This window comes from Natrix helvetica, assembly GCF_964273705.1.
Source record: "Natrix helvetica genome assembly, chromosome: 1".
Taxonomy (NCBI): Eukaryota; Metazoa; Chordata; class Lepidosauria; order Squamata; family Natricidae; genus Natrix; species Natrix helvetica.
In genome coordinates this window covers 341,551,787-341,567,177 of record NC_138548.1, presented here as the reverse complement: position 1 = coordinate 341,567,177, position 15,391 = coordinate 341,551,787, and the positions used below count along the sequence as shown (strand labels likewise).

The 15,391-nt window shown below is 48.1% G+C and overlaps 1 protein-coding gene across 7 annotated transcripts in view; it reads left to right on the top strand.

The window, feature by feature from the left end:
• TTLL3 (tubulin tyrosine ligase like 3) overlaps positions 1-15,391 on the top strand; it is a 58,427-nt gene that overhangs the window by 24,723 nt on the left and 18,313 nt on the right. For all 7 annotated transcript variants that reach the window (XM_081947437.1, XM_081947436.1, XM_081947433.1 and 4 more), the window contains exons 11-13: positions 6,954-7,146; positions 9,625-9,773; positions 13,763-14,006. In XM_081947437.1, the coding sequence (XP_081803563.1) occupies positions 6,954-7,146; positions 9,625-9,773; positions 13,763-14,006 (586 nt within the window). The remainder of the gene's footprint in view (positions 1-6,953; positions 7,147-9,624; positions 9,774-13,762; positions 14,007-15,391) is intronic.

Genomic DNA, 15,391 nt, shown 5'->3' with positions numbered 1-15,391 from the left:
AGCCTCCCACGCCCCCCCCCGGAGGCTCCAGGGACCATCCGTGAAGCCTTCGGAACGCTTAAAACCACCCTCCGAGCAACCTGGAAGCCACTTCCGGTTTGCTCGGAGGGTGGTTTTAAGCGTTCCGAAGGCTCCAGGGACCGTCCGAGGCTTCCCTGATGCCTTCGGAGCGCTTAAAACCACCCTCCGAGCAACCCGGAAGTCTCCGGTTTGCTCGGAGGGTGTTTTTAAGCGCTCCGAAGGCTTCAGGGAAGCCTCCGTACAGTCCCTGAAGCCTCCGGAGGGCCTCCGGGGGGTCGGGGGAGGCTCTTTTCACCCTCCCCAGGCTCCTATAAAGCCCCTGGAGCCTGGGGAGGGCAAAAAAATGTAAAAATGGGGGGGTTGCGTGTTGAGCGCGCATGCGCACGGGGGGGGGTCGCCCGTTGCATTATGGGTGCGGCACGCCCGCACTCGACCCCCCCGCGCTCCCCCCACTTGTGGCACGTGAGCCAAAAAAGGTTCGCCATCACTGCTATATAGCATTGTTTATCTTTTATAAAAAGGTTTTTCAACATCATCTCCATAATCCTCACTTACAGTTTGTATAAGATTTAATATTATCAATCTAGTATATGTAAATGCTTTGTTATAATTATTGATCATTTATTTGACTATGGCTATTATTACGTTGTACATAGCACTCAAAATTTAACTAAAATTTATTGTGACATTTCATTTCATCATTCTGTATCCTTCCAGAGATAGTGTAGTCCAATATCTCTTGCCATTTGTAAAGTCTGTATTCTAAGTGTTTTCTGGATAAATTTTATGTGGACTTCTCTTAAGAACTTGTTCTTCATTGCATGTCTTATAAGAATTCGAAACCCTCTATCTGCTCTTTTTATCAGCTTAACTTTTGTTATCATTAGTGCTTCTGCCGAGATTACTCTCATTATTTCTGCCAAATTTTCTCTCCTTTCCTCATCTATTTTCTGACATCTGAAATAAAGTTCCAGTTCATCAATGTCTCCTTTCTGTATTTCACATTTGTCATTTCCCTCCACTCTCAGTTTGCTGTCATTGTCAACAATTTTCTTATCACTTTCACATGTCTCTGTTATTTTTTCAGCTCTGTCCTCAAACTTCATCGCTGTCCCCGTACTTTCTGTATTTTGATCTATAATTTCAAGTCTCTTTTCAATTCTCTCTGTAATTATTAAAACTTTTTGAATTTCTAAGAAAATTCTTTGCAAAGTTAGAGCCTTTTCTTCTTCACTTTGTGCCATTTTCCAGGTTATAAACACAGCCAAAACATCCGAGACTTTTTAGGTCAAACAAATTCAGTGGAGTTTTTCAAATCACAGCTTTCTCTTTTCTTCAAAGGAACACCTGTATCAACAAAACATTTTCCACTGAGCCTTTCAGTAAACAAACCTTATAGCTTTCAAATATTCAAATATTTTTACTACTGGTTCTGTGGGCGTGGCTTGGTGGGCATGGCAGGTGAAGGATACTGCAAAAGCTCCATTCCCACCTGGGGGAAAGATATTGCAAAATCTCCATTCCCACCCCACTCTGGGATCAGCCAGAGGTGGCATTTGCCGGTTCTCTGAACTACTCAAAATTTCTGCTACCGGTTCTCCAGAACCTGTCAGAACCTGCTGAATTTCACCCCTGGGAATTAAAGAACCGTCATCTCTTGCCACAGTCTATAGAAAGCCTGAAAGGCTGGACTTCATGGAGCAGGACAAATGGCGAGAAGCCCAAGGGTTTAAATGCATTTTGCCTTATTACTTTTTCTTAATGCTTCAAGATGATTGTATCCTGTAGGCAGGGGGGTAGTCTTTATCTTCTGGCTATTTTAGGCATTTGAATTCTAGCTTGTGAATCAGAGCGGAACAACTGTGCAGAAAGTCTTTGTTTCTTGTATCTGAATGATGTTTTGTTATCTTCACAGAATCATTTTAGGGATTTTATATCTCATTTTCCTTATTGTGAATGCCAGTAAAAAAAATGCATTTCAGCTACCTTGGTGCAAACTTGGCTTGCCCAGGCCTAATTACACCAAGGATGTAGAGGTATTATTCTGCCCACTGAGCTGAGAATTATTTTAAAAAGAAGCTTGGTTGTGAAATTGGAGTGTTAGAACCACACTGGGAACTTTGACATAATCTGAGACAAATTTACTTCAGATTCAGAAGATGCAGCCCTGGTGGACGCTATCTCAGAGGTTGCCACAAAGAAGAGGGAGGCAAACTATTCTCCAAAGCACCTGAGGGTAGAACAAGAAGCAATGGGTGGAAACTAATCAAGGAGAGAAGCAACTTAGAACTGAGGAGAAACTTCCTGACAGTTAGAACAATTAATCAGTGGAACAGCTTGCCTCCAGAAGTTGTGAATGCCCCAACACTGGAAGTCTTTAAGAAGATGTTGGATAGCTATTTGTCTGAAACGGTATAGGGTTTCCTGCCTAGGCAGGGGGTTGGACTAGAAGACCTCCAAGGTCCCTTCCAACTCTACTATTGTATTGTATCTCCTAAGGTCCAAGAGGTACCTCTTTTCATTTTGTAAATGAATGGTTCCTACTGTTGGGGCTACTTTTATGTCTGAAATAATCCACTTTTTAGTTTTGGAAGAGTTTGCTTATGACCATGAATATCTGTTTCAGATATTGCTAATTACTTGCATAGGAATTATTCTTTATACTATTTATGTTGTTTGTATTTTTTGTCATGGACTGCACCAGTGAGGCTAAAACCAATTTCATTGTATATATGATGTACAATGACAATAAAGGCTACTTTATACTACTTTATATTACTACTGTTTCAGGTGCATCCAATTTTCTTAAAAGCCCACTTTAATAAGTTTTGAACTTTCAAACCAAAATATCAACTCAGAAACTTAGCTAACTTATTCTAGATGGTTTACAATACAATACAATAGTAGAGTTGGAAGGGACCTTGGAGGTCTTCTAGTCCAACCCCCTGCCTAGGCAGGAAACCCTATACCATTTCAGACAAATGGTTAACCAACATCTTCTTAAACATGTCCAGTGTTGGGGCATTCACAACTTCTGGAGGCAAGCTGTTCCACTGATTAATTGTTCTAACTGTCAGGAAATTTCTCCTCAGTTCTAAGTTGCTTCTCTCCTTGATTAGTTTCCATCCATTGCTTCTTGTTCTACCCTCAGGTGCCTTGGAGAATAGTTTGACTCCCTCTTCTTTGTGGCAACCCCTGAGATATTGGAAGACTGCTACCATGTCTCCCCTAGTCCTTCTTCCTCTTAAACTAAACATACCCAGTTCCTGCAATCGTTCTTCATATGTTTTAGTCTCCAGTCCCCTAATCATCTTTGTTGCTCTTCTCTGCACTCTTTCTAGAGTCTCCACATCTTTTTTACATCGTGGCAACCAGAACTGAATGCAGTATTCCAAGTGTGGCCTTACCAAGGCATTATAAAGTGGTATTGACACTTGATGTGATCTTGATTCTATCCCTGTTGATGCAGCCTAGAACTGTGTTGGCTTTTTTGGCAGCTGCTGCACACTGCTGGCTCATATTTAAATGGTTGTCCACTAAGACTCCAAGATCCCTTTCACAGTTACTACTACTGAGCAAGGTACCACCTATACTGTACCTGTGCATTTTGTTTTTGTTGCCTAAATGTAGAACCTTACTCTTTTCACCATTGAATTTCATTTTATTAGATAGTGCCCAATGTTCAAGTTTGTCAAGATCTTTCTGTATCTTAAGCCTATCTTCTGGAATGTTGGCTATTCCTGCCAGCTTGGTGTCACCTGCAAATTTGATGAGTTCCCCATTTATTCCCTCATCCAAATTTATGAGTTCCCCATTTATTCCCTCATCCAAATTTATGAGTTCCCCATTTATTCCCGCATAAATGAGTTCCCCATTTATTCCCTCATCCAAATCATTGATGAAGATGTTGAAGAGTACTGGGCCTAAAACAGAGCCTTGGGGTACTCCACTGCATACCTCCCTCCATGTAGATGCCGTTCCATTGAGGACTACACGTTGAGTGTGGTTGGTCAGCCAGTTACGAATCCATCTGGTGGAGATGCTGTCCAACCCACATTCTTCTACTTTATCTAGTAGTAGGTTATGATCTACCTTATCAAACGCCTTACTGAAGTCCAAGTAAATTATATCAATGGCATTCCTCTGGTTTGTTTTTGTTCTGATGGCACACTAGTCGCCGTTACTTGTAGAGAATCCTGTGCTAATTGTTAATACATTTCCCCCCCAAGATGCTCAAGTCGTGATACCCTCTTTTCTCTCTATTGTACTGCTTTCAATAATAATAACAAGAAAGCAAGAACTGATCCAAAATTCGGGTTTTTTTTTAAATTTGAAGAATTATGCTCTTTTGCTTCCTTGCTACAGTATTCACAGGTTCTTGCTGCCTTAGTTAGGATGATGACACTACCAGCTCCTGTCCCTGAGACCTGTGCGTGATATTGCAAAGCATGTAGAAAAGAAGACAAGTTATTGTCATTATACTGACAGAATAACAGAGTTGGAAGGGACCTTGTAGGTCATCTAGTCCAAACTCTGTCCAAGCAGGAGACCCTATGCCAGTGATGGCAAACATTTTTTGCCTCGGGTACCAAAAGCATGCGCTCATGCTCTATTGCGGGTGCTCATGTGCCCACCCCCATAATTTAATGCCCCTCATGTGCCGTGCCCCTTACGCATGCACATGTGACACACACACACCCGCTGCCCTGTGCATGCGTGCACAGCTTTCTTGGAGCCTGGGGTGGGTGAAAACGCCCCCCGGAGGCCCTCCAGAGGCCAGAAACAACCCATTTTCCAATGGATCCGGTAGGTCCATTTTTCGCCCTCCCAGAGGCTTTCTAGGAGCCTGGGGAGAGTGAAAAATGCCCCAACACACAAACTGGATGTTCAGGAACAGACTTCCGGTTTGCCGGTTGGACTATTGTTCTCCCTCCGGAGGCTTCAGGAGACTTCCCTGAAGCCTTCAGAGGGCGAAAAACAGCCCAATGTGCACACCGGAATTCCATTCCCGAACTTCCGCTTTGCGCATTGGGTGTTTTTTTGCCTTCAGGGAAGCCTCCAAAGGGCGAAAAAGTCCCAAATATCATGTGGTCAGCGTGCTGGAGCTGACAGGGAAACACCTCGCGTGCCCTCAGAAATGGCTCTGCATGCCACCTGTGGCATACATGCCATAGGTTCGCCATCACAGCCCTACACCATTTCTGACAAATGGCAGTCCGATCTCTTCTTGAAAGCCTCCAGTACTGTTTGCATCAGTCTAACTCCCTATCCTTGATTCAGAAAAGCTGCTGCTTCCTTTCCTTTAAACATTACTTCCTCCACCTATTTCCCATGACTGAGGCCCAGGAATCTTGTGGAAAAGAAATCGGCCATTCAAAGCTAGGACTAGGAAGTGCTTCATATTTGAAAGCAAAAGGATTTTCCATATAACACCCACTGGCTGTAGCCATCTTTGTCTGGAGTCCTGCTTGGCGAAAAAATGATCATGGGAAAAGATACAGAGGCTTTAAGACAGATGTTACAAGTGCCGCTGCGTCAGTGGTGGGATTCAATTTTTTTGCTACCGGTTCTGTGGGTGTGGCTTGGTGGGTGTGGCTTGATGGACATGGCAGGGGAAGGATACTGTAAAATCTCCATTCCCTCCCCACCCCAGGGGAAGGATAGTATAAAATCCCCATTCCCTTTTGGGGGCGCCAAGGGAGGCCCAAGTACTCTGCCAGTGAAAATGGGGCCCCGAGCTTCATTTTGCCTGTGACACCCTCTGCCAACGAAAACAGAGCTCGGGAGGGCCACTGACAACAGCTGACAGAGAGCGGGAGAGAGGGCAAAGTCAAGCTGGGCAGATCAGGGGAGAGGTAGAACAAGGGAGAGGGGATTCAGATGAAGACCAAGGCCCCTCCCCTCCTCATCCTAGTATGCGCAGGGAAGAATGAAGAAGAGAGCAATGTGCTTTGCTCAGCTTAAGGGGAAGGAAAGGGACCCGATTTCCTTCACAAGGCACACCTGGGGATGGAGTTTAAAGGAGAGGCAGTTGGGAGGGGCGTTTGTCGGGAACAAACGCTGAATTCATCTAGTGTTGAGAGTTGTGGCCTACATTCCTGGCATTCCTCCTGACTGTTTGAATTATTGCCATGCTTTTGTTTGCTTATCTTGTCTTGCTGGAATTATTGCCATGATTCTTCGCTTCTGGACTAATTATCTTGCCCTGCTGGAATGATTGATTGCAGTCATTCTGCTTACAGCATTTGGACTGGAGTATCTGCAGTCAGAAGCTGCTGTAGGTTTGTGAGAGAGCTGTTGCCTTCGTGCCAAACCCCGGGTCATCACAGCAAGAAGGGGGATGTGGTATTGTTATAAGTCTGACCCTTTTGTATACATAACAAAATGACATCTAGGCACTCATCAGGAGTCAAGACTTGAAATATTTAGGTACAAAACAGGGGGTGGGGCTTGTATTTTCTACCTGTTTGGCTTTTTGCCCCTCACTCTCACTTGGACACCAGTGTCAGGGGAAAAAACGCCCTGGAGAAATCTGAGATCAAGGGACCGGGCTGATTCCCTTCCGCATATCTTTTGAGATATTAAGAAAAGAAATAAAAGTCTTTAAGAAGTATTCTAATTAATAAACAAACTTTAATACAAAAATAATAAAAGTAAATGAAACAGAAATAACTAATGGTTACATTTTTGATAATAAAAATCTCCGGTTGCCAAGTTGGCAGCCGAACAAAGAAAGGAATTCTGGAATGTGTGACGCATGCACAATAAATCACTTTCAGATAAGAACTTTTATGACCTGCGCAATAACTCTTTCTTAGTTTAACTCTTGAATGTCAGTTCATGCCTAGCAAACTTTTTAACATCGTGACAACCAGTGCTCAGGCCCTTGTCACATACCCAGGATTGCTGGGTCAATAATCTCTCCCTTCTAGAAGCCAAGCATCGTAACCGCCACAAGAAAGGGGCCAATTTCTCAGCCCAGCTGATTGAGACGGCAATCCATGCTTGCGAGGAGCACTTGAGCAGCCTGAAACATCAGGACATCGACGGAGACTCTGGGTCTGCCTTGCAACTCTCGAAAGGACACTGGCACGACTTCCTGCACAGCTACTATCAGATAGCCCAGTAAGCACAAACGTTGAACTTTGTAGGGGGAAAACCACCAGTGTCCGCAAATCCACAGACCTCGTTTTTGCAACTGTACAGGTAGTCCTCAGCTTAACAACCGTTTGCTTAGGTGACCGTTCAAAGCTAAAACAGCACTGAAGACAGTGACTTATGATTCATTTTCGCCCTTATGATTGTTGCAGCATCCCCATGGTCATCTGATCAAAATTCAGGTGCTTGGCAACGGGCATGTATTTATGGTGGTTGCACTGTCCCAGACAGTGGTGGGATTCAAAAAAAGTTTACTACCGGTTCTATGGGTGTAGCTTGGTGGACATAGCTTGGTGGACCTGGCAGGGGAAGGATATTGCAAAATCTCCATTCCCTCCCCACTCCAGGGAAAGGATACTGCAAACTCCCCATTCCCTCCCAACTCTTGGGGGAAGGATATTGCAAACTCTCCAGTCCCTCCCCACTCCAGGGAAAGGATACTGTAAAATCTCCATTCCCTCCCCACTCCAGGGAAAGGATACTGCAAAATCTCCATTCCCTCCCCACTCCAGGGAAAGGATACTGTAAAATCCCCATTCCCTCCCCACTCCAGGGAAAGGATACTGCAAACTCCCCATTCCCTCCCCACTCCAGGGAAAGGATACTGCAAAATAATAATAATAATAATAATAATAATAATAATAATAATAATAATAATAATAATAATAATAATAATAATAATCTTTAATTTATAGACCGCACCCTTTCCTAAACAGGACTCGGGGCGGTGTACAGATATATTAAAACAATGTAAATACAAAAATATAGGTATACATAAATAGACAAAGGAGGTAGGTTATACGCTGTACAATAGATTAAAATTCAAATATAAATTAAAATTACCCTTAAAAATTACCCCAAAGTAAGGGGTATACTCCAGGGAAAGGATACTGTAAAATCTCCATTCCCTCCCCACCCCACTAACCTGCTTTCCAGATCCGTTTTCCAGATCCGTTTTCCTGTGCAGGGCAACAAAAGAAGATCCAGTGATCAGCTGGGAGGCCTGGAGGCAGCAATAGACCAACCATCAGCTTGATTCAAAGGCTGGGAGCAGAGAATAGATCATTAGTGGGGCCAGTCAGAGGTGGTATTTTCCGGTTCTCCGAACTACTCAAAAGTTTCCACTACCAGTTCACCAGAACCGCTCAGAACCGGCTGAATACCACCTCTGGTCCCGGAGTCATGTGATCACCCATTTGTGATCTTCCCAGTTGCTTTCCAACAAGCAAAGTCAATGGGAGAGAGCCAGATTCGCTTAACTACATGAGTCCCTTAACAACTGCTGTGGTTTGTTTAACAATGGTGGCCAAAATGATCGTAAATTGAGGCACACCATTGTGGTCATAAAATGAGGTGGAACACTCTTAACAACTACCTCACTTAGCAATGGAAATTTTAGACTCAATTGTGGTCGTGAACTGAGGACTTCCTCTCAATAAAAACAAAAAAATACTTGCTAATACTTCCATACTGTGTAGGGCAGAGATCTGCAGCCATCTGACAATCCAGGGCTACAGTAGGGGAAAAGTGGCATGATGATCCCATGGGATTATTTCCAATATTTTCCTGTTGAGGGAGATGAGAACTTTCAGGGTATTAACATGAACAGTTTACAATACATTTTCTTATTTTGTTCTGTTTCCACATATTAGGAATGAATGAATGTATTCATTCATTCATTCATTCATTCATTCATTCATTCATTCATTCCTAACTGATAACCCGGCATTGCCCGGGTATTTATTTATCTTAATTCTGTATTAGGTTGGAGCCCCCTTGTGGAGTACTGTGAAGCCATTACCATGGCAACTCCACTGTGCTGTACATTAGACGCCATCTTAAGGCACAACAGGCTGTATCTTATCACACTAATGCACACTACCACTGTCAAAAGTACTGGGATTCGACACTATCGATATAATTCATTCCTTTTCATTTCAGTGGCCCAGGCATTCCAGATTTATGGAAGGGGTGTCTTACCCCCACAGTATTTGTTTCCAGAGAGTAAGTCATCTGTGTACCAAGTTTGGTTGAAATTCCTTGAGGTGTTCCAGAGTCATGCTGGAACATACATACACATACACATACATACACACAGGGGAGGGGAGGGGAGGGGTGGAGAGGAGAGATGGATGGATGGGTGGGTGGGTGGGTTGGTTAGGTGGGTAGGTATGTAGGTAGGTATGTAGGTAGGTAGGTAGAAAGAAGATAGATTAAATTTACTGGTATATGCTGGCCATCTCACTAACAAACGACTCTGGGTGGATTACACATTATGCTGTTGTTTCTTAATACCTTGCTCTCAAATGTTGTGCAATAATACAGTTTCTAGGGGCTCAGAAGCCATTTGCCACCTATAGGCCATAGGTTCTCTCTCTCTGGCACAGGTTACAACCATGGAAGGGCATTGGGTCATTCTATTGGGTCAAGTATTTGTCATTGCAGCGAAGGGGCCCAGATGACACAGACAGATGGCCTCATTGAGCGCTGTGAGGATATCTTGCAACGGCTGCAAAAAGTCGTCCCACAGTTGGACATGGAAGGGGACAGGAACATCTGGATTGTCAAACCAGGAGCTAAGTCTCGTGGCAGAGGTAAGTCTACTGGACATGGATAAAATACCCCAAATAGCTTGAGTGATGGAGTTGACAAAGCAGTTGGGAGATGCTTCAGGCTGGGCAGAATTTGGCCTGGATTGATGCCTCATACCAAGCCGTTCTTTAACCATGGTTTGTTAGGGATGAAATTATTGTACAAGATGAATTTGCGTGAGACCTAAGACCAAGGAAACCATATGATGGCTCAGTGTGATATGTGAACCCAGATTCTGTATTTTCACATAAGTGGTAAAGAACATTGAAAGCTGCCGGGTAATTTAATGTCAATAGATGTCCTTCAACCCTAATGTTGGCCTTGTCAACTTCATGGCCATCTGGTTTTCCAAAGCTCTTGATCCAGATTATTGGTAAATAATGTGCTCCACTGGTAACTGAAGAAGAGTGGGGAAAGATGAGGCTAGAGACTCTGAGGAACGTCCAACACTATTTTATTCGAAAGTAACAGCAACAAGCAATACAGGAGAGAATCTCCGTTCCTCAGCCTGACAGCTATTTATACGAAGAGCTGTCAGGCCGAGAAACCAATCAGGGAAGCAGAACAGCCCGCCTTCAGCCAAGCCGCGCCTGATTGGCTAAGGCGCGGCATGGCTGTTGCTAGCTGTCAACAGAAGGAATCCCCGGTCGTATGTCGGGGAGGAAAGGAATATAGCACTCCTTCCCCCCTAGCGAGGGCGCATGTGTGACAGCGGAGCATGCGTAGTCGCTAAGATAGGCTGGGCGGCGTCAGACACGCCCAGAACGCCTCAGAACTGGGCAGACCGTCGGAGGAGGAGGTGGTGTCCGTGGGAGCTCCTCCCTGAAGGGAGTGGAGCTCCGGGCGCCATCTTGAAGGCCTATCTCAGACCGAGGCGGAGGCGGAGACTCAGGAGCTGGTAGGCAGGGCCGGGGTGGCGTGGCCGCTGGCGGGCTTGAGTCAGGGCATTTTGAATTGCTATTAGGGGAAGGCTGGCCTGATTGAGGGAAGGCCAAAACGGGGTGCAATGTCGGAACTGGTAGCCCAACGGGGGCTGGGACGCTCGCCGGCTGTGGAAGGCGGAAGGCGCCAGGAGCAGTCTCTGCTGGTACATCTTGCGGCCCTGGCAACGGCCACGGTGGAGGGATCGGTTGCGGCGTCAACCCCAGGGTCTGCGGTGGAATGGCAGAGGCCGACCCTGCAGGGTTGTTGTGTGGATCCGAAGGTTGGCGACGCCTTAACTGATCCACGTGGCGGCGCCAGTCTGCACCGTCGGCGGTCCGGACCCTGTAAGAGCAGGGGCCGGTTACAGAAGTGACGGTGGCAGGCACCCACTTAAGATCCCCTGAGAAAGCCCGTGCCCAGACTGGATCGCCCTCACGGAAAGAACGGGGAGGGGGTCCCAGGTTGCTCGGCTGTGCCTCAGAATAGGTTGGGTGCAACCTATCTAAGGTGGTCCGCAGGCGCCGGTCCATCAGCAGCTCGGCAGGGGTTTTCCCTGACAGTGGGCACGGGGTGGAATGCTGAACCAGGAGGTAAGCAGCCACCCTCGTGGGCCAGTCGCCCTTGTCCATACGTCCAAGGGCGTCCTTGACCGAGCGGACAGCGCGTTCCGCCCGGCCATTGCTGGCCGGATGATAGGGGGCGACTGGGGCGTGCCGGATGCCCTGGGTGGCCAGGAATTCCTGGAACACGGTGGACGCAAACTGGGGCCCATTGTCCGACACAACGATGTCTGGCAAGCCATGGGTGGCAAACAGGCGCGTTAATGCTCGGACAGTGGCCTCGGCTGTGGTGGAGGTCATGAGAATGAGCTCCACCCAGCGCGAGTAAGCGTCCACCACGACCAGGAAAATCTGGCCTCGGAAGGGCCCAGCGAAATCTAGGTGGAGGCGTGACCATGGGCCGCGAGGAATCTCCCACTCTCGCGGCGGGGCCGCCGGAGGCGCTGGACGGGAGACCTGGCAGGTCGAGCACCTGGCAACCCAGGTAGCTATCTCGTCGTCCAGACGGGGCCAGCAAACATAGCTGTGCGCCAGCGCCTTCATGCGCGCTATGCCAGGGTGGCCCTCATGGAGGCGCGACAGCACCTGCGTGCGCAGGGTGGGTGGAATGATCACCCTGTCCCCCCACAGGAGGCACCCACTGTGGAGGGACAGCTCTAGCTGCCTGGCCTTGTAGGGGCGGTGGTCGTCCGACACCGGCCCCCCAGGCCATCCCCGCAGAACCCAGGTCATCACCTGGGAGAGGGTGGGGTCGGCCAGAGACGCTGCCGCCACATCGCCTGCGGAGAGTGGCAAGGCGAGGTCTGCAATGGCCAAAACAGACAGGCAGGGCACTGTCTGCGGGTCGGAGATGGGCAAGGGGCAGCGGCTGAGGGCATCAGCGTGCCCCAGCTGCTTGCCAGGGCGGTAGACCAGGGCATCCGAGTATGCCGCTAGGAACTCCACCCAGCGCGTCATCCGGGGTGACAGGATGGGAGGGGTCGGACGGTCACCGGCCAGAAGCCCAAGGAGCAGCTTGTGGTCAGTGAAGAGCGTGAAATGCCATCCGTAGAGGTACTCGTGGAACTTTTTAACCCCGGACACGGCAGCCAGAGCCTCCTTGTCGATCTGGCTGTAGTTTCTCTCCGCTGGAGAGAGTGTCCGGGAATAAAAAGCTATGGGGGCTTCCGAGCCGTTGGGGAGGACATGGCTCAGGACAGCCCCCAAACCCACGGGGGAGGCGTCACACGCTAGAGTCAGGGGCATCCTGTCACTATATTGGACTAGGACTGCCTCTGACGTCAGCATGTCTTTGACAGCCGCGAACGCATGCGCTTCGCGGCTGCCCCAGCGCCAGGCCGCAGATCGGTCGAGCAACCGATGCAGCGGCTCGGCTAGTGACGCCTTGTGCGGCAGAAATGGCGCGTAGAAATTTAAAAGCCCTAAGAACAACTGCAACTCCGCCTTAGAGGCGGGGGTGGGGGCGTTCTTAATGGCTGCGACTTTAGCAGGGGTGGGGTGGATTCCATGGGCGTCTATGGAGAAGCCTAGGAAGTCCACTTTAGGCACAGCAAATGAGCATTTGCTGCGCTTTAATTTGAGACCCGCGCCCCTAAAACGGTCGAGGACCTTCCCCAATATTTCGAGGAGTCCTGAGCGGCTGGATGCAGCGATCAGGACATCGTCGAAATAGGGTACAACGCCAGGGAGCCCATGGAGCAATCGCTCCATGAGGCTCTGGAAGATCCCCGGGGCCACGGAAACGCCGAATTGGAGGCGGTGGCAGCGGAAAGCCCCTCGGTGGGTGACGATAGTCTGCGCAGCCGCCGCTTCGTCATCCACCGGGAGCTGCTGGTAGGCCTGCGCCATATCCAGTTTCGCGAAAATACAGCCCTGCCCCAGGGAGTGGAGCAGGTGCTGTACAACACTGTCAACAGAAGGAATCCCCGGTCGTATGTCGGGGAGGAAAGGAATATAGCAGTAACAAACTGTGGATTTGGGATTTTAAGCAATTAGATTGTGCATGATTACAGCTAGTAAGATGAATGGGGCATTCGGTAGAAGGCAGACACAAGGCACTTAAACAAAATTTATAAAGGCACTTCCCTTTTATCAGGCTTTTAATTATTAATTTACTTTATGATTTGTTTAGTGTTAATACTGATTTTATGTTTTTAATCTTCTACACTCTGCTTTTGCCTTTCAAACTTTTTGTTAGCTGTCTTAAGTACTCATCAGATAACTAGTTTGATGTAGTGGTTAAAGTCCTGGCCTAGAGACTAGGGGATTGTGAGTTCTAGTCCCACTTTTGTCATGAAAGCTATCTGGGTGACTTTGAACCAATCATCAGGAGATTGTGAGTTCTAACCCTGCCTTAGGTATGAAAGCCAGTTGGGTGATTTTGGACCAGTCACTCTTTTTCAACGTACCACATAGAATTGTTCCTGTGGGGAAATAGCAAATATGAAAATAAATAGATATAGAAAGGCAGGGTATAAATCAAATAAATAAAGAGCATTTTCTGACAGGCATCATGTGCATGGACCGCTTAGAGGAAATTGTGAAACTAGTGGACTGTGACCCCATGATTGTTAAGGACGGCAAATGGGTGGTACAGAAATACATCGAGACACCCCTGCTCATCTTTGGCACCAAGTTTGACTTGCGGCAATGGTTTTTGGTGACTGATTGGAATCCCCTCACCATCTGGTTCTATCGGCAAAGCTACATCCGTTTCTCTACGCAGCCCTTTTCCCTACACAATCTGGATACGTGAGTTTGTTGTCTTGTTGATTTTATTGTCTATATCAGCGATGGCGAGCCTTTTTTGGCTCGCGTGCCACAAGTGGGGGGAGCGCAGGGCGGTCGTGTGCGGGTGTGCCGCACCCATAATGCAATGTGCACAACAGGCGCGACCCCCCCATTTTTACATGCTTTTTTTGCCCTCCCCAGGCTCCAGAGGCTTTATAGGAGCTTGGGGAGGGCGAAAAGATCCTCCCCCACTCCGGAGGCCCTCCGGAGGCTTCAGGGATCGTGTTCCCTGAAGCCTTCGGAACGCTTAAAACGACCCTCCGAGCAAACCGGAAGTGACTTCCTGTTTGCTTGGAGGGTCGTTTTAAGCATTCCGAAGGCTTCAGGGACCGTCCGGAGGCTTCCCTGACACCTTCGGAGCGCTCAAAATGACTCTCCAGTTTGCTCATTTCCGGTTTGCTCGGAGGGTCGTTTTAAGCGTTCCGAAGGCTTCAGGGAAACCTCCGGACGGTCCCTGAAGCCTCCGGAGGGCCTACGGGGGGGGGGGAAGGCTCTTTTCGCCCTCCCCATGCTCCTATAAAGCCTCTGGAGCCTGGGGAGGGCGAAAAATGGCTTTTAAAAATGGTGAACTCAGCTGGCCAGCGTGTGCATGCGCGCTGGCCAGCTGACAGGGCAGTGCCTTGCGTGCCCTAACAAATGGCTCCGCGTGCCACCTGTGGCACGCGTGCCATAGGTTCGCCATCACTGGTCTATATCAATGATGGCTAACCATTTTGCCGTCACGGGCCGAAAGCCTGCATCCGTTAATGCAACGCACGTGCAATACCCCCTCGTGTCCCCGCCCCTTGCACATGCGTGTGTGACACCCTCCGCTCCCCCCACCCCCTCTGCACATGCGTGCATGACCACCATCCCCGTGCCACATTTTAGGCCTAGCAGGCTTCCCTGCAGCCTTCTGGGATGAAAAACGGAACATGGGGAGACACACTGTTCCCCCCACCCACTCCCACATGCGTGCACATCTCCCGCATACACCCTGCACCCCGAGCATGCCTGCCAGAGATCCAAAAATAAGCTGGCTGGCAGGAGGTGTGCATGCATGCGCGGTGGAGCTGAGCTGGGGTGATGGCTTGTGTGCCTACAAAGAGGGCTCTGCGTGCTACCTATGGCATGCGTGCCACAGGTTCTCCATCACGGGTCTCTATTATTCCATGTGTGGATGCACACAAGAGCAAGAAGAAGCAGAGAGATTTTCTGTCTCATTAAGAACTTCGGTTTATTTAATCTATTCAGTGTCTTAATGAAGAGGTGGGGTTGATGTCCCTTATAATCGTCAGGATTATTCATGTTAATCCAGAGTTAATATTATGTTTGAGGAAGTCTATATGAAAACTCTGGAGCACTGC